Source organism: Mesocricetus auratus, unplaced genomic scaffold (genome assembly GCF_017639785.1).
Source record: "Mesocricetus auratus isolate SY011 unplaced genomic scaffold, BCM_Maur_2.0 Super-Scaffold_100081, whole genome shotgun sequence".
Taxonomy (NCBI): Eukaryota; Metazoa; Chordata; class Mammalia; order Rodentia; family Cricetidae; genus Mesocricetus; species Mesocricetus auratus.
The window spans coordinates 1,461,664-1,487,261 of record NW_024429237.1 but is presented as its reverse complement, the minus strand read 5'-3'; the positions used below and the strand labels follow the sequence as shown (position 1 = coordinate 1,487,261).

The window sequence follows — 25,598 nt, the reverse complement described above, 5'->3', positions numbered from 1 at the left end:
TGTCTAAATGCTAATTCCTGATTTTGGCCTACCCTTAGCAGGAAGGCCCTGGGAACGTAGGCCTTGGTGTTTTTCCACCACACCTGACTCTGGTATATAAGGTTCTACCCTTGTAATAATAAATGCCATTCTCTTTGTAAGAATGAGCCGCTGTCTGTCTTTATTTTCATCCTTAGCCCTTAGCCTCGGATCGTTGTGAAGTATGGTAGCGCTGTAGCTTCGAACACACCAGCTGCTCGCTACAGTTACTATACTTCAACTCTTCCCTCAGATCAACGCAGTGCCTTTCAATCACCAAAGTCCCCCAGGGCAAGACTTAGTCCTCCCTTGATTCATCAGGTCCCCTCTATGGGCTTACCTGGCTGAGGACTTAACCTTGGCCTGGCCTGTGAAAATGCGCACAAAAACCCGCACATAGAAGTCGGCACTGATGCTGAGCAGTGGCACCACGTAGCGCTGGTAGCAGTTGGCATGCAGGTCCAGGCTATGCAGCACAATCCTCAGGGCCTGTGGGGGGGGGCGGCACGCATTAGCACTAGGAAGAACAAGCCTGGAAATCAACTTGAGTTTAAGCCCATGTTTCCTGGCTTACATGTTTTCTCTTGCTCAGTTCCTCCATGGTTTCTGTGGCTGGTAGCAGGCACTATATGGCTTTAGCCTATACAGGTGATTTGAACCTACCCATGAGCTGAGAGTATGCCTTCACTATAGACAACGGAAGTGTATTCAGGGGCAGCTTGGAGCCTCTAACATGAAGAAGGTGGTGGCACTGTACAGGCTCACAAGAGACAGCAAGGGCCCCATAGAATAAGGACAGGATGTTACCTCTGCCTCCCCAACCATTTACTTCCCATAGTAACGACACAGGGAGGTGCCATGATACCTGTTCTGAAGATGCAAAACTAAGACCCAGAAAAGTAACGTCAGAGTCACCAACTAAGCCAGATTTACAACTCATACCTTGAAAACTTGTCCTTTAAGGTTTTTTTTTGTCCTATCATTTGGGAGGTAGAGATGGGAGGATCTGAAGTTTAAGGTTATCTTCAGTTACACAGCAAGTTCAAAGCCAGTTTAGGTTACACAAGATACACAGAGCCTGTCTCAAACCTCTCAGTGGCTCAGTGGTAGAGCACCTTGTATGCACAAGGCCTATTTCCAGGCTCAACATGAAAAAGTTTCAGTCAGCACCTGAGAGGTAGCTGCAGGAGGATCCCTGCTTGGGATACTTGTATCCTTATATTGGGATGGCAAGGTGGCTCAATGGGTAAAGCCACCAAGACTGATACAGGACCCAAATGGTGAAGGAAATAATGGACTTAAGGTTGCTATCCTGATTTGGCACCCAAGACCCCAACACACAAAAGTGTGTGAGTGTGTGTGTGTTTGTATGTAATATAGACTATCTAACTTCTTTTTGAGACAAGGTTTCACTATGTAGCCTTGGCTGTCCTGGAACTTTGTATTTAGACCAGGCTGGTCTCACAAGAGATCCACATGCCTCTCAAGTGCTGGCATAAACTACCATACCTAACAAAAATATTTTTAAGGTTATACTATAAAATGCTAGGAGGAAAAGAAAGACTGCCTACCCACTGCTGTCCGCTGAAAAAGGGTGTTAAGGATCTGCTCGCGAGTGACATCACAGCTTGGGATAGACCAGTCCTGGCCATCCCAGGGCACTGAGCAGGCCATCAGTATAGGAAGGTATGTACGCTGGGAGAACCAGGGGAGGAATGCTCACAGCTTGTCCCCAGCCCCCAGGATGGCTGGGGGGGGGGGGACTCTCACCATTTCATGGCAGGCCCGGCTCTTGAGGGCCATGGCCCCATACTTGCTGTAGCACGTCTCTCCGTTGTTGCCTGCCAATACCGCCATGTCCGTGCAGGTGACACACAGAAGTCCTGTGGGGAAGGGAGAGGCAGTGATGACCCTCCAAACACCCTGACTCTAACCCTGTTTGGGCCTTCTAGATGCTATGGGATAGCCTCACCTCCATCATTCACAGCCTGCACTGCTGCATCCAGGAAGGGGGCGGGGCTGCCATAGGGGTCCAGGTCAATGACATCAAAACGCTCAGACACCTTCTGGTGTTGGTACATCAGCATCCTAGATGTGAGGGATCCAGGTTCTCAGCCTTTTTTTTTTTTTTTTTTGGTTTTTCGAGACAGGGTTTCTCTGTGGCTTTGGAGGCTGTCCTGGAACTCACTCTGTAGGCCAGGCTGGCCTCGAACTCAGAGATCCCTGTCTCTGCCTCCGGAGTGTTGGGACTAAAGATACTAAAGATGTACATCCTCACTGCCCATCCACACCTGTACTATTAGGGCAATCTACAGTTATCAGTTCCCCAACTGAACCCAAGGCTAATACACACTATGCAAGCATCACACCACACTGCCTGCTGTAATCCCTGCAGCTGAGGTAAGGGATTGTCATGAGCCTATGATTTCCTCTGCTATATAGGAAGGCCCTGTCTAAAAACAAGGGGGCGCAGAGGGAGGGAGGGATGGGTACTGGCTCAGAAGAGCACTTCCTGCTCTTCAGAGAGTATAAGTTTGGTCCACAGGATACAGGATGGGTGGCTTATAACTGCCTTTAACTTGTTCCAAGGGTTACACCTGTAGTGTCTTGGAGGCTGTCCTGAAACTCGCTCTGTAGACCAGACTGGCCTTGAACTCACAGAGATCCGCCTGCCTCTGCCTCCCGAGTGCTGGGATTAAAGGCGTGCGACACCAACGCCCGGCTACACATTACACATACAATATTTAAAGTTTCAAAACAAGAAAACGGGCAGGCATTTGGCAAAGGAGGTATGGCAATAGAGTGGGAGCAGGTTCCAGAGAGTTAGCCTGAGGCAAGAGAGGTTGGCAGTATAACTACAAAGTTATGTTAGAAAAGGAAGTGAGTTCTGGAGCCTGGTAGAATACACCTATAATCTCAGCTACATGGAAGACTGTAGAAAACCACGAGCCCAAACTGGTCAGACCATGTGTCAAAACAGACCAAGTCCTTCGGAAAGACACAGTTCTCACCACTGAACACCCTTGAGCAACACACTTCTATTTTAAGAATCCTGCTATGGGAACTGGGATTGACATGTAAAACAAGCTATTTAAAATTAAAATAATAATAAAAAAAGAACCCTGCTATGGGCCTGTGTGGTAACTCACACCTTTAACCCCAGCACAAGGTAGGCAGAAGCAATTGGATCTCTATGACTTTTAGCCATTGGGGCTACAAAGTGAAACCCCAGTTCAAAAAAAAAAAAAAAGAATCCTGCAAATCAGCCAGTAACCCTAGCACAAAGGTGGAGGCAGGAGGTCTGTAACTGCAGGTCACAACCACAGTTAGAGGCCAGCATGGGCTACATGAGTAGGCACCTTACCAAAGGGGGCTTTGCGTGCTAGGGTGCAATTCCGTTGGCAGAGGGCTCACCGGGCTCCATCTGATCCCTATCACTAAATAAGCCACGTGTGATAATGTGCACCTGTAATCCTAGCACTGAAGTAAAGACTCAAATACCAGAAATTCATAGGCAGAGCCAGGGGTGGTAGTAATCCCAACACTTGGGAGGCAGACCACAGAGTTTCAGGCCAGTCAGGACCACCTAGGACCAGAGTTTTATCCTTGGACCCACATATGGAAAGATAGAAACAACTTCTGTAAATTGTACACACACACTCACATCCCTAAACAAACAGGTAAATAAATAAGTGTATAAAAATGTGAAAAGGGCCAGAGAATTGGCCCACTGGTTAAGAGCACCTGTTGATCTTGCAGAGGGCCTGAGTTCACTTCCCAGCACTGACTGCTTTCCCTTTCCAGGGTGTCTCACACCCTCTTCTGACCTTGGAGAGCACCAGGCACACATGCATAGGCTAAATACTCATACACATAAAATGAAGTACTCTTCTTAAAAATTATAAAAAGTTCAAGGTCATCTTCAGTTACAAAGCCAGTTCTGGACTATATATTTCTGCTACATGACAGGCTCAGAAGACAACTATCCAGATTGCTGGGTAGTACAAGCATTTCCAGCACCTACTGGTGCTCTCTCAAACACAGACAAATAAAAAAAGAATGTTTAACCCCTGTAAATCACTGTTCTTTTAGAAACAAGGAAAGGAAGTTCAAAGAGTCTAACCCACCCACGGTCATACTTGGAGGCTAAACAGGGCTGTGGTTGTCTCCTGGGAGCCTCGTTCCAGGTGTAATTTGCAGGCTCTGGGCAGGCCTGACTAGAAGCTCCTGAGAGCTACTGCTTAGCATGGGTGAAGCTCTGGATTCCATCTCCAGCACCACCCCACCAATGGCAACAACGGCCAGTCAACCTACCGGGCATCTGCCTGGTTGGGCTGTACAAGATGTGCCACACCATTGAGCTGCACGTTCCGGTCCATAAGTTCTACAGCCCGGGCAGAAGCATCATTGGCAACCACAGACTGGAGGCCGGGAACCTCGAGGGCAAATCGGATGGAGCGCAGACCGGAGGCCGCCAGGCCTTCCAGCACCCGTAGACCTTCCTGTTAGAAGTGAGCAGAGGTGTACCTGACTTCTTTTTACTGAGTCAGTTCTCTCCTTCCACCAGGGATTCTGGGGATCAAGCTGAGGTCTCCATCTTTCTTCTGGACCCTCGTGGATCTCCTCAGCTCCTTCCTGTCACCCAGACCCCAAGCTGCCAGCTCTTACTCATCCCTACCTCGCAGACCTCACCAACTGCAGCTGTGCGCGTCTGGTCTCTTGGGGCCAGGTTTTCAGTCTCTTTCTGCTCAGCCTTTCCCTCCTCTTGCTCAGACAAGTTCTCAGACACTCTCTGCAAGTCTTCCTCTCCGGGCACCTTGACTGCAGTCACCCAGGCAAAAACCAGAGGCTATCAATGCTCCTTTTAAGAAATTTCACCTCAACTTTCAAATTGTCAAAACACACACAAGAAAGTCTTTCCCCAAACCCCAGGAGAAAGGCAGAAGGAGCCTAGAGCCTTTCAGGGGTTCAAAAGACGTGGGGAAAGTGGGGGTGAATTTTATGTGCCCCTCCCCCACCCCCAGGCCTGAACCTCCACTTACGCTGGATTCCCTTGGCCCCAAGATGAATTCGAGCAAATTCAGTGATCACAGCACATCTGGAGAAGGGGATGGGGGTCAGCTTGCAAACTCGTATGCCAGCTCCTTGGCTGTGGCCAGGTCTGAAATCTTCCCTTTGACATTCTTAAAAGGTTGTTGTCCCTCCCTAGTCCGTAAAGTCCCTGTTGCATCAAATTCTAAATAACGAGAAACCCCACCTCAAGGGCTAAGGTGTTAACTGTTGTATCTTTAGATTGGTCAACCCAGAAAAGCTGATGGTAACCGGTCGGCCCTCAGTCCTTAATTCAAAGCATGGAAACTGGGGTGAAACTTGACTTGCAGACAAGTAACAAAGTTTGTGAAAACGACAGGAACCAGCTCTTGGAAGTCCAAGTCCACCACGGAGTTGTAAAGGAAAGGGAAAGGGGGAGACACGGGCCTTGACCGCCCAAGAACACTAGCATGTATAAACCGGTCCTTAACAATACCCCCCCCATCTTTCAAGATGCGGGCCTTCGATTAAAGCTGACTCCTCCCTAACAACTCATCTCTCCCGAATATTGGCCTTCGAGCAGCACGCGTCCCAGACTGATTTTCCCGGAGTATCTTCTACCTCACTGACCCACTCCCCTTGGCCAAGCTGACCCCTGACCCCTGCTCACGTCAGGTCCCGGTTGAACTCCTGCACCGGGTTGTAGAAAACCTCGTTGGCGCTGGGGAAGACGATCTTGGCGGCGCCCTCGGTGACCGTCGCCGCCGGTGGGCGCTCTTGGCAGGGCTGTGTGCCGTTCTCCATCGCTGGCGGAGAGGGCGGCCCCTGGGCCTTCTGTTCCATGAACTGAGCCCTGCAGACAACGCGGACCACACGGAGAGGGCGGCTCAGCCACAGAACCGTCCTCGCGTGGGACATCCACGGGCGCCTCAGTCCTCCTGCCGTTTCCGAGGGAAGGGGAAGGGCACGGGGAGTCAGACTGCGGCATTCCGGGGCGGGGGTGCACTACACATCTACAGAGTGGCAGCTGAGACCCCGTGTGGCCCCCAAAAGGCCTGCGCTTCCCAAGGCACTGCGCCCGGCAGAGCCTGAGGCCGCAGATCCACCCCGCCAGCCAGCCACCCACACAGACCCGGACACGCTTCGCCTCTCTGCTCACAGGACCCAACAAGTCGCGGTGCACGCTTCCTGCATTAGGACCTGGAAGCCGCCATGTTGGCGAGGGGGCGGGGCAGGCCGTCACATGACAACAACTGACCAATGAGCGGCACGACTCACGGTGAGCGACCAGGATCAATACTCTTAACTAGAAAGGACGCGCGCGGCGAAAGCCACATGGGTAGTTCTCGAAAGTGTAATTCTTCTACAAGGGGATTTCAGTGCTGCTTATTTCAGGACCAAAAAGAAGAATGGAGAAGCTTGGCACCTTAAGCTGTCCCTGTGTGCACCTTGCAGGTTAACTCAGGCTCTGAAATAGGGTTCGCTGGCTCTGAATCTCAGCCCCACCACGTCCTCGGGGCGAGTTAGTTAAAATGTAAGGCTCTCATTCTTCCCCTTACCTGTAAGTAAGAACCTTAGCTCCCGAGAAAGAGCAGAGATTAAGAAGCCGAATGCCTGGCAAGTGTGCAGAGGAACCACTTAGACACTAAGCCTCTGGGTTTTGGCCTCATGTGTGAGGCAGGGGAATGTGGCCACCCGTGGTGTGCGTCGCCTCAGCCCGCCCTGCAAGTCCTCTCTCCCTCGGTGGGGTGTAGAAGGTACTCTTCGTTCTGGAACTCACTATGCAGCCTAGGGCAGCTTCGAACTCAGTCTCCCAGACGCTGAGATCACAGACGTTAACTACCTGCGCGGCAGTACTTGTTTTGCTTTAGATTTTATTCTTCTGTGTGTATGTGTGCGGGCGTTTGCGCCTGTGTGCAGTTTCCCAAAGCACAAAGAAGAGGTGAATCCCCTAGAGCTGCAGTTAAAGGCAAAAGTTGTGAGCTACCTGGCGTGGGAACCGAACTCGAGGCTGCAAGGGCTTTAACGTTATGAAGCATAATTGTTCGAGTTAGTGCAAAATGCTAACAACTTGACGTCGCCTAAGCACCCTAAGCCTCAGCTTTACTGACCTTTCGAGCCTACGTTTAAAATCTTAGCATTCAGTCACTTCCCTCTGTGTGATCTTGAGCGAGTTTCCTCAGTTCCACGAAATCTCACTTCCATAAAGCGCTTAAAACTGTGTCTGGAACGACAACGGTCGTTACTGTTTTCATTTTACAGGAAACAAGAGCAACCGGTGCCCTAGTCACGCAGCTAACGAGACGGTCCGCAAACCAGAGAGCTGGAGGAGGAAGCCGGTGAGCACTAAAGCGCTCGGAGCGCAGCTAAGCTTGCCTAAGGGGCGGGGCCGAGGCCGTTTCCTCCCTGCCGGCTGCGCCGTGCGCTTCCTCGGCGCTCGGCTGGGGCGGCCTGGCCCACAATGAATGGCCGCCGCGGCTACCACTGCTGCTGAGGCGGAGGCCGCGGAGGCCGCAGAGGCGGAGGCCGAGGCCGAGGCGCAGGGGGGCGCGCCCCGGGCCCAGGCCCGGCCCCAGCTGCCGCTGCGGAGCCCGCCGGCAGGCCCCGGAGCGCGGCCACAGCGCAGGTGAGACGGCCCGCCCCAGGCCCAATTCCGGCCTCCTCCTCCCGCCGGGGCGGCCCGAGGACATCCGAGGTTCCGGCCGAGGGCCGAGACGGGAGGCCCCCGGGGCGCCGGGCCGGGAGTGGGGAGCCCAGTCCGCGATGCTGACAGCGGCGGGAGGGCGAGGTGGAGGTGGCCGGGCCTCAGCTGGCGGCCTACGGCGTCCGGCCCCGGGCCTGGCCCGCGGGGCTTGAGGGCGGCCCCAGGGAGGCGCTGGTCGAGGGCTCCTGGAAGTCGCCGGGCCGGAGGGGGTAATTGTGAGGAGGCGGCGGGCGAGGCCGGAGGGGAAGGGGAGGCCGCAGGCTGGCCAGGGCGGGAGGGGGGGGAGGGCTGCGCCGCCTGAGGGAAAGGGCCTGGAGGGGACGGGACTGCCGGAGCCTGCAGGTTGGGAGCACAGGGGAGGGAGTGTGCGGGTCAGGTTACAGGCCTTGGGGGGCCGCGGGGAAAAGCCCGGGAAGTGGGACCGGTGGGTGTGGGCGGAGCCTGCTCGAGCGGGGGCGGCCTGGAGATCCCAGGGATGTTTGCAGGGGGTCACGCGAGGTCAGGACTCAGAGATGTGGGGGTGAGCGGCATCCGGGGGGCGTCAGGTAAGGCTGGGGACCACGGCGGAGTGTTGGGAATTCGCAGGAGGCGCAGGGCCTGTGGGCTAGGCTGGTGTGCATGTGTGAGGGAGAACTAGTGTGACCTAAGGGAGCCCCCCCCCGTTCCCCAAGTGTTAGCTCAGGGTCAGAACCTGGGGCTTCCCTCTTCCCCACGCCTCTTCTCTGAAGCCTCGGCCAACAGCCCGCGGGGACCGGCCAGCGGGTGGGGGGGAGTTTGCGGGGGCTGCACTGGGTCCCTAGCTCAAACATCGTGTTTTCCGAATGGATGGCCCCTGTTCACCCCACCCCCACCCCGCCCACCCTGCATGGAGACAGCCCAGCGACTTTACCTGAGTGTTCCTCCTCAGCCTTCTGGCGCCGGGACCTGAGGGCTCAAGTCTTAACAGACGAGACCTCGCAGCCTGTCTATGCTTCCTAGCTTTCTAGGCCCAACCTGCTGCTTGGGCCTTAATTCTGTGTCCCCTGAAGCTCTGTTGTCTCTTTGAGACTGACTTTTGCCTCAGGAGCTCCTGATCCCAGAACCTAGCTGCCTCCTTGATGCTCCTTCTAGGTCAGGTAGTATGTTAGCTATTCGGCAAGGAAGCTCACCACCCTGGGTCTTAGGCTTTCTCTTTTCAGGGAAAGAAGCTGAGGTTCAGGGCGGGGCTTGTCCCTGGTCATATGACTAGACTGTGGCCTATGCCTGGTAAATCGAGTTGGCCCTCCTGGGGCACCAGCAGAGAAATTCCTGCTGTTCTGATTCCCTGTTGGAGGGACTCTTCTTGGACCTGGCCTTTTCTGGGCTCCCTGGAGCAGCTTCACCAATCCCCTTTGCAGATGGATCAAGTTTCCCTGGAGTTCAAGGAACAGTGTGGGCTTCAGCAGAGACCTGCTCATACTTTCTCTTTCATGCCGAACCTGGGAGCCAGGGGCACAGTCTATAGGAGGTGGTCTTAGTGGTTTGGGAGTGGGACTTTGTTCTCCCCAGACTGGTTCAACTCTGGACTGATTGCGAGGCTAATAGTATTCCTGGGCTGTGTGGGGGAGGGGGCTGCTTTAGTTTTGGTTGCTCTTGGGTTAGGGAGGGCAGTGACAGTGTTACTCTAGCTCAGGCTGACCTTGAACTTACTGAGTCTAGGCTAGCCTTGAACTATGGCCCTCTTGCCTCGGCATGCTGATGCTGAGATTATATAGGCATGAGCCATCACACACAGGCTGCCCTGGTGACTTTGGACATCCCTCAGCACCAGAGGCAGGAACCACAAACTTCTGGGTGACTGGTGCCAGCCAGTCCTGGGTTTAAGGATGACTTTTCTCCCTTTCCCCTCATCTCTTTGGAGTTTCCCGACCTCCACCGACAGCTTCATCTGCCCTGATCTCATGGTTCTGTTTAGGCTGGGGACTGCACCAGCAGCCTATGTAAAGAACTTGAGACTTGTATTGTTCTCTCCAGCCGTCGCTGTTAATTGGGCTGGTGTCACCTCAGGACTTTGCAGTTGCCTTTCTTCCCGCCACCGTTGCTGCTGCAGTTTTGTGCTTTGGCTGTTGAGGGACTGTAGACTACCTGGTTGAACCAGGGACGCTATGGGGCATAGACTGGCTGCTCCCAGGCCTCAGCTGGGTTGGGTATTGAGAACAGATGGTGTCAACTAGTCACAGCTGGAATGCAGACCTACCTGGTAGGAGTTAGTTGGGCTTGCAGTATGGAGGCAGAAATGGTCAGGCGACACCTCCCCTTGAAACTAGAACCGAAGGTGAACTGGTCACATGTGCTTCTCAGTGAGAACCTGGGGAAGCCGGACAGGCAGGCAGGCTGAAGCACACAGCTGGAGGGCAGCGCTCCGTGCCCATTCCCTTGCTGGGAACTGGAGAGGCAGCTCTGAGTAACATTCAGCAGGAGCTGGCTCTAGCAAAAATGTTCAGATGGCGACCAAACTTACACAAGGCAATGGTCTCTGAGGAACAGAGAAACTAGGTTGCCTTGCTAAAGAAGATGGTATACCAGGCAGGCGAGGAGGTGGTCAGTGGTGTGGGGCCACGGGGTTCCCATTGGATAGTTAAAGAAGGGCCATGATCTGAATAAGAAGAAGTTAGGGCGGGGATGGGTGTTCTGGATGAGAACACCACATTCAAAGCTTTTATTGAGTGCTTGCCAGGCTCCTGCTGAGCTACCAGAACGTTTGTCTTTGTGAGAGTAGAGTGAGGAATGACACTGGTGTGGGGCAGAGATCCCTCATGCTGCCCACAAGAAAGAAGAACCCAGTCAGAGGATCTCATTGGGTCTCCCTAGCACCCCAGGCAAAGTTCAGATCCCTTGACTTATATCCAGGGTCCAGTCCTGGCCTGGCCTCCTCTCTCTCTCTCTCTCTTTTTTTTCCCCAAGACAGGGTTTCTCTGTGTAGTTCTGGCTGTAGACCAGGTTGACCTCAAATTCACAGATCCACCTCTGCTTCCCAAGTGCTGGGATTAAAGGCGTGCACCACTACCTCCTAACCATTCAGAGTCTCTTAAATCTGTCCACCACCACCCACCTCAGGTTCATGAACTAGGCTTTCTGGGAATCTGTGTTTGGGGTGTACAGGACCCATTAGAAGGCTGCCCAATGAGCTCTGACCAGAGCCAGTGAAACAGCACCTGCCTAGCCCAGCTGCACACCTGAGCAGAGCTTAGGACAGCTGCTTGACAGTGTGTCCCCTTGTGAATTTCTTCGCCTCCAAACTCAGGCTTCTACCCCTGGTTACACTGCGCACCTGTGTTTGAGCTCATTCAAGCCCATGACTAGCCTATCCTGCATGCTTTCATCCCCATCTGGTGCATGATAAAGCCCAAGCAGTTCTTTCTTCCATATAACCCTTTCTCTGAAACTTACAGTAGTGACTTGTCTGCTAATGGTGTCTTCTCTGAAGTGCACTGACGCGAGAGAATCAGACAGGTCGGAAGTAACATGCTAGAGTTTGTGCTTGTCATCCTCTGCTCTCCTTTGTGCTGCCTCAGCAGAGGTGCAAAGGTCAGAACTCGCAGGCCTTAATGTGTTCCCTAAGTAGAAGGGATGAGGACGAGTGACCGTTATGATGGAACAGAGTCTGATGCAACTGTTGGCCACCCTCCTCAGTCCTGAGACCCTGACTAGAGGTCTTAGGCCTCGATCTGTCTATCTGCTACATAAGGACACACTTGTTTAGATTGTCGTGGTGGGAGAAGAGGCACTCCTGGCTTCTAGGGGACCAGGGTTACTTATTATTATTAGTCCAAGACACTTGGTTGGATAGCTCCCCACCTCCGAGAATTGAGCTGGTGGTCAGACATGGTGATAACACCTTTATTCCCAGTACTAAGTGGCAGAGGCAGGTGAATCCAGGACAGCCAGGGCAGCATAGTGAGACCCTGTCAACAACAAAAGAATAACCTGGTATAAGTGGATTTGATGCTCCAATAATACCTGGTGTCTAGTTTGGGGAAGATGGTTATGGGAGATTCCTGTTGTCTGTGTGATGTCTGTGTTGTGCTGGGCTGTGAAAACACTGAGGAACCCTTAGGGACTCCTGCCCGATGGGTAATCTCTGCAGAAGTGCAGGTTCCAGGAGATAGTGAAAGGCATAAAATGACAGCATTTATAGACAGGAAGGTGCACAAGGAACAGTACCAATAATAGCTGGTGATGTTGATGTCAGCTATTCTGTCATTTTGTTTTTGTTTTTTCTTAAAACATTGTTTGTGGGACAGTAACTTTTGGGAGTTTGGGAGTTGGTTCTTTCCACCTTGTGGATTCTGGAGATCAAATTCAGGTTGCCAGGTTTAGCAGCAGGTGTCTTTACCCCCTGAGCTATGTCACCAGCCCATGTGTTAATCCATTTTATAGACTGATATCAAGCCAGCAGAACTCTGCGTCACCAGTGGCAAGCATTGTCAGAGATTTAAGCCTAGTGGATTACAGAAATACCTCTGTTTGCAGGTTCCACATCTCCATATATAGCATACATTGAAAACTGTTCGGAAACAGTGTTGTGTCTACATTGGACATGTACACACTCCACTTTGTTTTGTGATTTTAAGGATGGAGTTCAGAGCTTGTGCCTGCTGGGTAAGCACTCTACCACTGAGCTGCACCCCCCCTGAACGGACTTTTGTTTCTTCTCTTTATCCCCCAAACAATAGCGGTTTGAGACAGGGTCTAGCTACACATACATAGTCTAGACCAATCTTGAACTAATGATCCTCCTGCCTCAGACTCCCAAATGCTGGGATTAGTAGGGAATACAATTAGCCTATTTGATTTATGTACTTACGTTTTTTATTACATTTTAGTCTAATTATTTGGCAGGGCATGGAGGTCAGACGACAGCTTTGGGGTCAGTTCTCTCCTACCATGTGGGCCCCAGGGTCACTGTTCAGGAGGCAAGCTTTACCTAGTGAGACATCTAGTTAGTCTTCTGACATCTCTTATGTGGCATTTTTATTAGATTTGGTTCTAGAAGCCATCTAGAGATTTGAGGTCTAGAAGCACTGGAGGTGTAGCTCAGTGAAGAGTGCTAGTCTGGTGTGCAAAAGTCCTAGGTTCTATCCCCAGCACCACCAAAAAGAAAAAAGTCTACCAGAGAATGCATTTACATTCTATGTACTTCTATGCCATCATATATGGGGGTTGAGGCTTCTGTGTTTTAAGACATGTGGTTCTCCAGACAGGTCTTTGTTTTGTTGCTTAGTTTGTTTTGCTATGTAGCCTTAAACTAGAACTAGCTTAAGTGGTCCTCCTGCCTTAGCCTCCCAGGTAGCTAGGACTAAGTCTCAGTTTTCTTAGTTGATAAATGGGTAGAAGCAGTCATCATACTTGATCTGCAGATGCTCTTAGCCAGGATCCGGGGCCAGGCTGTACTACTTACTTGTACAAAGACTGAAAACAAACAAGAGTTGACACATTGTCTTGTTTAACATGTCTGCCTTTGCTGGCGCTGTGTCCTGCATGGTCTCCTGTGCATCTCTGCAAGGCCCATTTACTATGGAACCACCCCTCTCAGCCCCACCTGTCACCTCAGGGCTTGCACTTGGTCTTTATCCCTCTGCTCAGTGTTTGGGTCTGAAGGCACTCAGAGTCACTGTGACTTAGAAGAGGCTTAAGAGTTGAGTTGGGCCTGGCGGTGATGGCACACGCCTTTAATTCCAGCACTCGGGAGGCAGAGGCAGGCGGATCTCTGTGAGTTCGAGGCCGGGCTGGTCTGACAGCCTCCAAAACAATACAGAGAAACCCTGTCTCCTCATAAAAACCAAAAAAAAAAAAAAAAAAAAAAAAAAAGAGTTGAGTTGGGGCCGGGCAGTGGTGGTGCGCGCTTTTAATCCCAGCACTCAGGAGGCAGAAACAGGAGGATCTCTGTGAGTTCGAGGCCAGCCTGGTCTACAGAGCAAGTTACAGGACAGTCTCCAAAACAATACAGTGAAACCTTGTCTAGAAACCCCCCCCCCAAAAAAAAGTTGAGTTGGTGACAGTACCCAGGCCAGGGTTCCACAAAAACAGGCAGAACAGTGCTGGGCTCTGTAAGGATCTGGAGCTGCTGCAGGTAGAAGCTAGGGTGCAGGGGCCACTTAGAGCAGGGAGGAAGAGATAACAGAGATGCTCGTTTCTGGAGATGCTGGTGGAGAAAGAAGATGGAGGGGCATGGGCAGGAGAAAAACCAGATCAGGCTGACCTTTGGAGGCTCCTTGGTAAGGGCCTTCAGATAGCCATCAGATTCCTTTTCTGGATGGTGAAACTTGGCCTATCCCGGGCTCCTGCCTGCACCATTTGTGACTAGTCTTGGTACTAGCATTTCCAGTTATAACTGCCTCAATATTGGCTGTTTCATGGACAAATTTGTTTCGGGAACAAATTTACTTGGCCTTGTTCTTTGTATGATCCAGGCTGCTGTTTTTGCTTCTCTGGCCTGTTCTCCTGAATCAGATGTTAAGAAGGCTCATTTCATCTCAGGAATTATCCTAGGAAATGAGATGGTCTTGTCTGAGCTGTTACCAGGCACTGTGAAAGGGAGCTGCTATTCATCCTATTCCTGCCGTGAGTTTAATGACAGCTTTTCAGGGAAAGAAAATAAATTCAATGTGTGTGTGGTGGGGGTGCCCCAGCACTTGGGACTTGGGAGGCAGAGGCAGGCAGATATTGGTGAGTTTAAGGCCAGCCTGGACTACAGAGTGAGGCTCTGTCTCAAAAACAAGAGACCACAGAAATAAATGCTAGCTGATTGTGGTGATACACATACTTGGGAGGCTAGGGTGGAAATTCAGTTTCATCCTCTGCTATCTACCTATTCAAGGTAGAGTCCAGCCTGAGCATCTTGAGACTTTTCCCAAACATAACAGCAAAGGACCAATTATAGGATCCATTCAAGTAGACTACATTTCTCTTTACTGTTAGAATATTTACATTTCCTTCATTCTGTCTGAGTGGGAATATATGTATCCCTGGTGCTGCTGAGGCTGGAACCAGAGACTTTGCCATTGAACTGCCCCAGCAGAAATTTATTGCTCAAACTCTGGAGGCTGGAAGTTCAGGATGAAGGTACTGCAGGCTTAGTCTCCAAGGTTCACTGAGGGCCATAGAGGGTGACTGTGGGAGGGATGAACAGATATCCTTGGGTATCTCAGGAAGGTGGAGAACCATCATGAACTAATTACTTCCCAAAGGCCGGTCCCCATCCTCCCATTTTTTTGGAAGCAGGCCTCTTTGACCTGCATATATGGCTACAGCATGTGCATGCAGTGCCCACAGAATCGAGAAGAGGGCATCAGACCCCTAGAACTAGAACTGCAGACAGTTAGCTGCTATGTGGGTGCTGGGAATCAAACTAGAGTCCTTATGGAGGAGTAACCACAGTGCTCTTAACTGCTGAGCCATCTCTCCAATCCCAGCTTCAAACTTACATTTTGACTCCACTTGCCAAAAGAATAGGTGTATGCCACTGTGCCTTCCAAAGTCCTGCTTTACTATTGCAACTATTGCTTAGAAATATATTTTGGCATACAAATTAGTCTTTTTTTTTTTCTTTGTTTTTTTTTCTTTTCTTTTTCTTTCTTTTTTTTTTTTTTTTTTTTTTTTTTTTTGGTGTTTTGATTTATTGTTTTGAAACTGTCTCTCTAAGACCCAGGCCAGCACTGTTGCCAGCCTCATCTACCCAGTGCTGGGACTTGTGGTATGCATCATCATACCAAGCTGGTTTGTTTGCTTATTTGCGAGTTTTTGTGGTGCAGGAATACAATGCATTGCCATTCCTCTGTGACCTTGGTGGGACCCAAGTCTGTTGTTCAAGGTTGTCTTCTCCAAGCCAGTGAGTGGTCTCTTCTCAGGAAACACCCTTCCAGCCCCCTTCCCACAGACCGTGAGTCAACAGCAGCATGACAGTCTGAAGCTCAGTGACCTCAGTTCCCAAGTTTGATTCTAACTTCTGGCTGTCCTGAGGTCGGCTGTCAGAGGAGGCCAAGAGCCCCCACTCTTGTTTTAGACATGGAATTAGATTTGAAGCAATAGGAATGATGATTGAATCTTTTTAAACAATACTGTTAGGAGGTATATTTTATGTTTATGGGTGTCTTCCCTACATGTGTGTACCATGGGCACGCCATGCCCAGGGAAACCACAAAAGGGCATCTGAATCCCAGGAACCAGGGTTAGAAACAGTTGAGATCTGGTTGGTTTATGTGCCCCAAGCTGATCTTGAACTCCTGTATTCATGCTATCCTTTCACCTCAGCCTCCTAAATATCTGGAGCTACATGCAAATACTACCATGCCTGGTCCAGTCCTATGGCCAAGGGATACACTTCCTGCCCCAGTGGGGCCTTCATGAAGCACAGACAAGGCCCAGTTTGCTAGATCTTCAGATTTGTCTCACTGTTGAGATAGCTCAGCAGATAAAAGCATTTGCCATACGTTAAGGGGTGTGTGTGCCTCTGTGTGTGTGTGTGTGTGTGTGTGTGTGTGTGTGTGTGTGTGTGTGTGTGTAGGGTGGCTCAGCAATTAAGTTACTTGTTGCTATTGCAGAGTACTGGGGTTGGACTCCCATATCCCCTTGGTGGTTCACAACCATCCATAACTCCATTTCCCTCTCTGATCTCCAAGGGCACTAAGCACACATATACTTGCAGGCAAAACACAAAATGAATAAATGTGATTTTAAAAAAAGCCCAGAGTCATGGTGCATGCCCTTAATCCCAGCATTTGGGAATAAGAGGCAGATGGATCTCTTGTGAGTTTAAGTCCAGTCTGATCTACACAGTGAGCTCCAGGCCAGTCAGAGTGACAGTGAAACTTTTCCTTAGCCTATCCTCTGAGTGTTGGAACTATGTGGGTGTTAATTGAGTCATTTTCTTAAAAACCATTTAAGTAAGCCAAGTAACTTAACCTCAGCACTTGGAAAGTAGAGACAGGTGGATCTCTGTGTGTGAGTTCAAAACGAGCCTGGGACTGTATAATGAGACCTTGTTGGGGGAGGGGGCACATTGGAGCTGGATGTAGAGGCTGCCCAGCACTGAGGAGACTGAAGCTAATCAATGCAAGCTCAAAGCTAGCCTAGGCTACATTTAGCAGAAACTGGTCCACAAACAAAAAGCAGTAAGAAATGTTTTGTTGTTATTTTTAAACAAATGATCAGTAGGCCCATGAGGTCCAAAATTTAAGATCAGAAAAATGTACTTTGCACAGCTTCCCAGCTCTGTGCAGAGGAAACCAGTTGCAGTCTCCTTTTCTGTTTGTATGGGAGTGGGGACTTGGCAGGGCAGAGTCCTGGCCTCGTGTAAGCCAGTGCTATATCCCAGCTGTTTGGGTTTTTGCTTTTGTTTTTGTTCAACAGTTATTTGAGATAGACCATGCACTCTACCCCTTTAAACTGTAACAGTCACTTACTTTTGAGATGGGGATCTATATTGCCCAAACTAACCTCTATCTTTAAGTTCAATGAATCCTCTTCTCTGCCCTCCAGAGTTGCTAGGACTACCACACCTGACTTTATAGTAGTCTTTCATATCTTCAGAGTTAGGAAACATTCTATCAGTGATCAGTCGTTAACTTTTTTAAAAGTTATTTATTTATTTTTTTGTGCATTGGGTTTTTTGTTTGTTTGTTTGTTTTTTGCCTGCATCTGTGTCTGTGTGAGAGTGTCAGATCTTGTAGTTAGAGACAGTTGTGAGCTGCCATGTGGGTGTTGGGAATTAAACCAGGGACCTGTGGAAGAGCAGCCAATGCTTTCAAAATTGCTGAGCCATCCAACCCTGGTGATTGTTAACTTTAAGTGACAGTTCATTACACCAAGAGTAAGCACACATCCCTCTGCCCTAAGCAAATCCATTTCTTCTTTCTCAGCTTGAAACTACCTACCTGTTTTACGTTTTAATGGATTTGCCTGTTTTGGACATTTCATATAAATGGAATGATATGTCATGTGGTCCTAATAAACTACCTGGCTTTTTCCTATCATATGAAGAACCTTGAGACTTTCCCCAAATACTTTTCCCATATTGTTTTCTTGCCAGAGTATGTAAGAGTTTATAGTTCTTACTTTTGGTACTACTACCTACTGTATTTGACAGTGGGGGTTGGGGTGGCTGAACTTAGAGCCTTGTTCAAACACCCCAGCCCTTTCCTGCTTTCAGGCCTACAGTATGAGGTAATACCTGTTTTGCATTATGTTTGAATGTGCACTTCCATAGTGACTAACAGCTTGATCAGTGAGTGCCAAGGGTCATATTCTGGGCTGCAGACAGTTGTATTGACACTCCAGTAGCTATTCTTATATACATTATAAGAATGTTGGTGTAGTATGCCTGTGTCTTCTCGTGCAAAGGACTGATCTTGGCCATCTGCTCTCAAGAGTCTGCAGGTTCCGCATCCTCATATTCAACCAACCATAGATCCACAAAGAGTTCCTCTGATGGTGAAACTCAGTGGTAGAGCATGTACCTAGCTTATGTAAAACCTTGGGCTCCATCCTCAGCACTGTGCAGAACTTTTAAAAAGATCTAGAGGTCATTTAAAATACATGGCACCACATCAGTAACCCCAGCACTTTAGAGGTGGAGGCAGAAGGACCAAGACTTTGAGGCTAGCCTGAGTAGCATGAAGTCCAGAAGCTTAGTCATGGAGCTCTTGCCTCGCACACTGAAGACCCTGGCTTCCATCCCTAGCACCACAAGAAAGCAAAGGGCCTTGAGTGGCTGTGGATTCCAGTATCTGTAGTGTCCCTGAACCAGTGCTCTTCAGATGTCCACAGGATGGTTATGTCATAAAGGCAGGGCTGTGTAGGGACAGGAAGTAGAGGTGGTACTGCCATTCTTAGATATAGCACAGATTTCACCATGTGGATATTGTGGCTCCTGCAGGTGAGGTTGCTGAGGCAGGGCAGGGCCTATGTTGGTTTCTGCCACCTGACCTGTCCAGTATCTTATCTCCTGTCCTCATGCAGCTGCTGCCATGGCGCAGACCCTGCAGATGGAGATTCCAAACTTTGGCAACAGCATCCTTGAGTGCCTCAATGAGCAGCGGCTGCAGGGACTGTACTGTGACGTGTCAGTGGTGGTTAAGGGCCATGCCTTCAAGGCCCACCGTGCTGTGCTTGCCGCCAGCAGCTCCTACTTCCGGGACCTATTCAACAGCAGCCGCAGTGCTGTGGTAGAACTGCCCGCCGCTGTGCAGCCACAGTCATTCCAGCAGATCCTCACGTTTTGCTATACAGGCCGGCTGAGCATGAACATGGGGGACCAGTTCCTGCTCATCTACACAGCCGGCTTCCTGCAGATCCAGGAGATCATGGAGAAGGGCACCGAGTTCTTCCTCAAAGTTAGCTCTCCAAGTTGCGACTCCCAGGGCCTGCACCCCGAGGAGGCCCCATCCTCAGAGCCTCAGAGTCCTGTAGCACAGACACTAGGCTGGCCAGCCTGTAGCACGCCACTGCCCCTTGTGTCACGGGTCAAGACGGAACAGGAGTTGGACTCCGTGCAATGCACACCCATGGCCAAGAGGCTGTGGGATAGCAGCCAGAAGGAGGCTGGAGGCAGTGGCAGCAACAATGGCAGCCGCAAGATGGCCAAATTCTCCACACCAGACCTGGCCACTAATCGGATGCCCCAGCCAGTCTCAGTGGCCACAGCTACAGCTGCAGTGGCTGTGGTTGCAGTGGGGGGATGTGTGAGTGGACCCAGCATGTCAGAGCGGACCAGCCCAGGTACCTCCAGTGCTTACACCAGTGACAGCCCTGGCTCCTACCACAATGAGGAGGATGAAGAAGAAGATGCGGGTGAGGAAGGTACAGATGAACAGTACCGTCAGATCTGCAATATGTACACCATGTACAGTATGTTGAACGTTGGCCAAACAGGTGAGTGCCACCCCTCCCTCATGAGTGTACGTGCGTGAATGCATGCGTGTAAGTAACATGAATATATTTGCCCCTATTCCCACAGCTGAGAAGGTAGAGGCCCTCCCTGAGCAGGTGGTCCTCGAGTCTCGAAGTCGCATCCGAGTACGACAAGACCTGGCATCTCTCCCAGCTGAACTTATCAATCAGATTGGCAACCGCTGCCACCCAAAGCTCTATGATGAAGGTGACCCGTCTGAGAAGCTGGAGCTCGTGACAGGTGTGCTGGCTGTACTTTAGTCCCCAGTTCCTGTGTTCTGCAACCTCTGGTCTCATGTCACAGTTATTACTAGCTAGTGCCCTACCTATGTGTCAGGACAGCTGTTGGAAGCAGCTGACCTGACGAGAGGATTTGAATTAGATGAGTTTGGGCTGGGAACTCCTTACCTAGCATAAAGCCCTAGATTCCATACCAAGTCTTGAATGAACTAGGCATATGGTGATACACATCTGTAATTCCAGCACACTAGAGGTGGATGCAGACGGGTCAAAAACTATAGTCAGTCCTGACTATATAGCAAGTGTGAGGCTAGACTGGGGTACATGAGACCTTGTCTTAAGAAGACAAAAAAAAAGATTAGTTGGGCTTAAGACTGGGATCTGACTCAGTGTAGTACCAGCATGCTAGAGAAATCCCAAGTTTTGGGGTTGTTTTGGTTTTTTAGGTTTGGTTTGGTGTATTGAGACAGGGTTTCTCTGGGTAGCCTTGGTTGTCGCTCTATAGACCAGGCTAACCTTGAACTCAAAGGTTCGTCTCTGCCTCCTGGATGTCAGAATGAAAGGTGTGCACCAGCACTGCTGGGCTAGATCCCAAAGGGAGGTAGATGAGGAGAGTGGTACCAAGCTGTCTTTAGGAGAGATGGAGCACATCTGGGATCCTAGATTCAGAGTTGAACAAGTATGCACTACATAGCAAACACTGTCTCAGCCAAAAAGAAAGGAACACGGAGAGGGAGGAGAGATAAACTGCTTCTCATCAAAGATCAGTCTGTAGGTTTTTGGACCATAGGAGCTAGTGGTGTGGGGGTGGGGGGTAATGTGGCTGGGCCAGAAGGTTGGAGCTCACTGCCATAGGGGCCTAGGGGCACTAGTCTTTCAGGGCCTCTGCCATCTTGTTTGTACCTACCTAGATGTGTATTCAGACTACCATGGCACACTTGGGTGTCCAGACTAGGTGAGTTGAGAGTTGGGTCCAGATCATGTGACTTTTCTTACCAGGCACCAATGTGTACATCACAAGGGCACAGCTCATGAACTGCCACGTCAGCGCAGGCACGAGGCACAAGGTCTTGCTGCGGCGGCTCCTGGCTTCCTTCTTTGACCGGTGAGGTATACCCCAGGGTTGGGGAACAGGTTGTCCCTTCACACCTCTACCAGGAACTCTGATGTCCTCCATACCTCTCCCCGCCTCCAGGAACACACTGGCCAATAGCTGTGGCACTGGCATCCGTTCTTCCACCAATGACCCCAGACGCAAGCCGCTGGACAGTCGCGTCCTCCATGCTGTCAAGTGTGAGTGTTGCTGGGGCCTGGGTTAGCAGATAACTTTCCAGTGTGTGAGAGTGAGTGTGAGTGTGTGAAAGTGTGTGTGTGGTTTGTTTGAGACAGGGTTTCTCTGTGTAGCCCTGACTATCATGGAACTTGCTCTGTAGATCAGATTGACCTCCAACTCAGGTACACTTGCCTCTGCCTCCCAAGTGCTGGGATTAAAGGCCACCACTGCTTTAGTTGTTTTCCTTCAGTGTTGACATGACAGCTGGGTGGAATTGGGTTTGGTTGGTAGGTTGGCTTTGGGTTTTTTTGAGACAGGGTCTCAGAACTAACTATGTAGGTCAGTCGGACTTGAGCTCTCAAGTGTTGGGATTTAAAGCCTGTGCCAGCATATAGGGCTAGGAGTTGAGTTTTGAGATGGCTCAGTGGATAAAGTGCTTGCCTCCTAAGCAGGAGGACCTGGGTTCAGATCCCTAGCATTCACAGCAAACCTGGATGTCTAACCCTGGGGAAACAAGACAGGATGATCCCTAGCGCTCACTGGCCAGCCCACCTAACAGTTTAAGAGGGTTCTGTGTCCAGGCATGGTGACATACACACAGGAGACAGAGGAAGGTGAATCTCTTGTGAGTTTGAGGACAGCCGGGGCTATGTAGAGAGACCCTGCCTGGAAAGGGGGGTGGGGTGTCTGGGGCAGGTGGTTCAGCAGCTGAACAACCTGAGTTTGATGCCCTGCAGCCTTCTATAAGTTGTTCTCTGACTGCCATAAATCCAAATAATAAATTTTAAGACTTGAAAAGGGTTTTGGCCAGGCAGTGATAGCACATGTTTTTAATACTAGTACTCAGGAGGCAGAGGCAGGCGGATCTCAGTGAGTTTGAGACCACCCTGGTCTAGAGTGAGTTCAGGACAGCCAGGGCTGCACAGAGAAACCCTCTAAAAACAAACAAATGGTTGCTGACCAGCACTCAAGAGGCTGGGACAGAAGCAGCAAGAGTTCAAGGTCAGCCACAGCTACATTGGAAGGTGGTAGGAATGGTTCTGAGGTTTTCTTGTGGCTTGTTGGGAGAGAGGCTACAATTAGGGTTTCTTCACATTTGGCATATAATGTGGAAGGGACCTGAATGCCTTTATCATGGAAGAGAATCTCAAATCCAGGGTAGTGAGAGAAGACTGAGGTGGCCAGACCTGTCAAAGGGCAAGTCTGTGGCAGTGGCAGCCACTTGTCAGAGGAGGCCCAGGTTTGCATTGGCAGCCTCCCAGGCTCTGAATTCTTTTTTTGTTTGTTTGTTTGTTTGTTTTTATGAGACAGGGTTTCTCTGTATTTTTTGGAAGCTGTCGGTCCAGCCTGGCCTCCGAACTCACAGAGATCCACCTGCCTCTGCCTCCCGAGTGCTGGGATTAAAGCAGGCTCTGAATTCTATAGCACTGTATGTCCCTAAGTGGGTGGGAACCCAGGTGGGCCGCAGAGTTTTGGTATATAGTTTATGATATCCACTGGACATTCATAGAAGCTGGGAGATTTAATAGGAGGAGTCTAGGCCCGAGCTACCTACTCTACCCCCACAGACTACTGCCAGAACTTCGCCCCCAACTTCAAGGAGAGCGAGATGAATGCCATTGCAGCTGACATGTGCACCAATGCCCGCCGAGTGGTACGTAAGAGCTGGCTGCCCAAGACCAAGCCACTGCACCTGGTAGAGGGTGATAGCTACAGCAGCTTCATCAGCGACACTGGCAAGATAGAGCCGGACATGATGAGCATGGAACACAGCTTCGAGACAGCCAGCCACGATGGCGAGGCCGGCCCTTCGGCTGAGGTTCTCCAGTAACATGTGTGACACCTCCCCTTACCAGATGTCACACTCCCCTTCCTATCACACACCCCCCCCACCTACCACCTGGTCACGATCTACTGTCTGTCCCTCCTTAGGACATGTGAGGGAGCACTCCATGCCCTCTATCAGAATGCAAGAGCTGGCTGACCAAAGCCAAGCCACTGCATCTAACAGAGGACAGCACCTACAGCAGCTTTCTCAATGACAGTGAGAAAGAGCTGAACATGTTGGGCATAGAAGACAGCTTCCAGACAGACAGCCCCTTAGAGGAGGTCCTCCAGTAACCGCTTAGGACCCTCCCATGGATGTCACACTCCCCCTCCTGTCACATACCCCCACCACCTTAGTCACGAGCTACTGTCTGTCCCTCCCTGGAACCTGCAGGGGGTGCTGCATGCTCCCAGCCTCTCTGCCTCCCTGTCATCCCACACCTTTTCCCCAAAGCAAGCTGGGCTGGGTCAGAAGAGGACAGGCATCAGGTGGGATCTGTGACCTTCCTCAACACTCATGGGGAGCCCTGTTCCCCTTCCTCTTAGGCATTTCCCAGCACCAGGCCCGGCTAGGGGACGGGCAGAGCTCAAGAAGAGCCTGCCCCTCACTGTGGCTGCTTGGGACTCCATGGGCCCAGGGGTTCTCAGAACCCCTCCCACCACCCCCCAGTGCTTCCATGTCTCCAAAAGCGCCTTCCTGTCCCTCTCGTCTGTCCCTGCACCTTGGGGCTGGGGTAGGTGAGGCCAAGAGGGACTGTCTACTTTATAGCTAAGGAAACAAGCCCAAATGGCTTAGAGAAATTCTAGAACTGACCCTCTGTGGCAGCCTCCATCATACCCCTCTAAATCCCACCCTGCTCTGCCTCTGTGGGCCCCTCAGCCCAAGAGGTTGGTTCTAAGAGAGCAGTGCTCCTCCTGTGGGCAGGCGAGAGTCTCAGGACAGGTTTCCAGTCTGGCAGAATTTGTGGGTGTGCGTGCGTGTGTGCGTGCGTGCCTGTGTAGAGTGTTTGCTTTTAAAAACATGAAGATCAAGAGGCAGCAAGACCAGGGTCGGAACCAGGGAGCAGGCTGGGAGGCTGCTGCCCTTCTCCCATCCGACCCTGGGCAGGGCTCCCAGCCCCCACCCCCTGTACATAACTTTTTGAAACATTTTTTTAGCGAATGAAATATTGAAGTATAAGATTTCCTTTTATTTTTCAAATCAATGGGAATGTGTCTGAGGTCCCCTGGGTCCCTGGGCTGTGGAAGGCAGGATGCAGGGAAAATAGAATGTGTGTGTGTGTGTGTGTGTGTGTGTGTGTGTGTGTGTGTGTGTGTGTGTGTGTATGGAATGTGGGTGCATGTTTCCACAGGGGCCCAGTCCCAGTGCCCCAGGGCTCCTGTGGATCCAACCAGCTTCCTCTTCCCCAGGACTACAGTTTAAGGGTGTTCACAGGTCCCAGTTGGCTGAGCCCACTCCTGGGGGATGAGGCAGGGCAGGGTCCACATCCATTGTTGGTGGTGTGGAGCTTTCTCTGGCCGTTCCTTTCACTCTAACTCTCCAGGAGCAAGCTCTTGGGTTTCTGAGTTTAATATGTGAGCACAGGGTTTCTGTTACTCCCCTGCATTAGTGTCATTTCACCATCTCACTGGTTCTGTTCTAGCCCTGACCTCCCTCCCTCTCCCCAACTCTGCATTCTAGCTGTCTCTTCAGAGGCAGGGGGTTGCAGGATTGGAGAAGGTGGGACGGAGCCTTTTGAGTCAGATCTGGAGACTTGCCCCCAGGCCAGCAGCACCCTCTAATCTGCCAGGGTCCCTCTTAACATCTGATGGTGAGGGTGGGGTGTTGGGTCTGACTTGACCCCAATACCTGGGTGGCCAAGTGGAGGGGAGTTGACACCCCTAGCTAAAGCACAAGCACCTTAGTCATACCCCCTCCCTCCACCCTGCCCTGGCCTGTTGTCCCATCTCCCCCAGCAAAGATCCCAAAGCACAATGCCCTGGTAACTTGGCAGGCAGCTGAGCCTGGCCATGGTGAGGACAGGCTGTGCTCCCTGCCCAGGCTTAGTCAGGGGGCAGCTCCATGGGACTGAAAGGTCTTGTGGTGGAGTGGGCAGCAGAGCCCATGGGTTCCAAGCACCTCAGGAGGTGGCCCTGACTCCCGGGGCTTGGGGTGGGGGAGGTATAAAGCCAGGGGTGCAGGGGAGAAAACTATTCACTAGGAGAGCCAAAGACAGGGTTGTGCCTTACCTCAGGAGCCACCCCTGCGCCCCTCCTCTGGGGATCAGCTGCTTGCCCTGCCCTCCTGAGAGCTGCATGCTCCCCACCCCAAGCATCCAGGAGAGTGAAAAAGTAACCCACCTAGCAGGAAAGACAACTAGGGGCAAACCCAGTGCACCCTCCCACCCATCCACACCTCTCATGGGGACAGGCCATCACCCACTGGCCCATGTGAAGTGCCAATGCCCTCCCCACCCAGAGCCAAGCCCCCACCCCTCCCAGGCCCACAAGTGAGATTGCACATTAACTACTGTACGGAGAGGAGAGGAGCGGTGTTGGGAAATGTGAACCCTGAGAGTCAGTGATGCTGATAAGAATAAACAAGACGCCTTTGTAACA

The 25,598-nt window shown here is 51.1% G+C and overlaps 2 protein-coding genes across 9 annotated transcripts in view; one reads left to right on the top strand and one right to left on the bottom strand.

Annotated features, from left to right (window-relative positions):
* The window catches only part of Trmt1 (tRNA methyltransferase 1), an 11,703-nt gene extending 2,763 nt beyond the window's left edge, over nt 1-8,940 (bottom strand). The window contains exons 1-9 of one of the 8 annotated variants that reach the window (XR_005873487.1): nt 8,643-8,940; nt 7,161-7,273; nt 5,720-5,987; nt 5,061-5,116; nt 4,697-4,839; nt 4,333-4,520; nt 1,991-2,106; nt 1,789-1,901; nt 359-507 (exon numbers count right to left, since the gene is read on the bottom strand). Coding sequence is in view for 7 of the 8 variants with exons in the window: in XM_013126164.3 (XP_012981618.1) it covers nt 359-507; nt 1,789-1,901; nt 1,991-2,106; nt 4,333-4,520; nt 4,697-4,839; nt 5,061-5,116; nt 5,720-5,967 (1,013 nt within the window). In the remaining variant the exon portion in view is untranslated. Of the gene's footprint in view, nt 1-358; nt 508-1,788; nt 1,902-1,990; nt 2,107-4,332; nt 4,521-4,696; nt 4,840-5,060; nt 5,117-5,719; nt 5,988-6,181; nt 6,309-7,160; nt 7,300-8,642 lie in introns of those variants that run through there. The other 7 variants (XM_013126164.3, XM_013126166.3, XM_040736790.1 and 4 more) reach the window with 7 other exon arrangements.
* Nacc1 (nucleus accumbens associated 1) lies at nt 7,591-25,598 on the top strand. The gene is made up of 6 exons (XM_005087305.4): nt 7,591-7,675; nt 18,731-19,642; nt 19,728-19,901; nt 20,900-21,005; nt 21,096-21,193; nt 22,742-25,598. The coding sequence occupies exons 2-6, from the start codon at nt 18,739-18,741 to the stop codon at nt 23,002-23,004; spliced, it is 1,545 nt and encodes a 514-aa protein (XP_005087362.1). The 5' UTR covers nt 7,591-7,675; nt 18,731-18,738; the 3' UTR covers nt 23,005-25,598.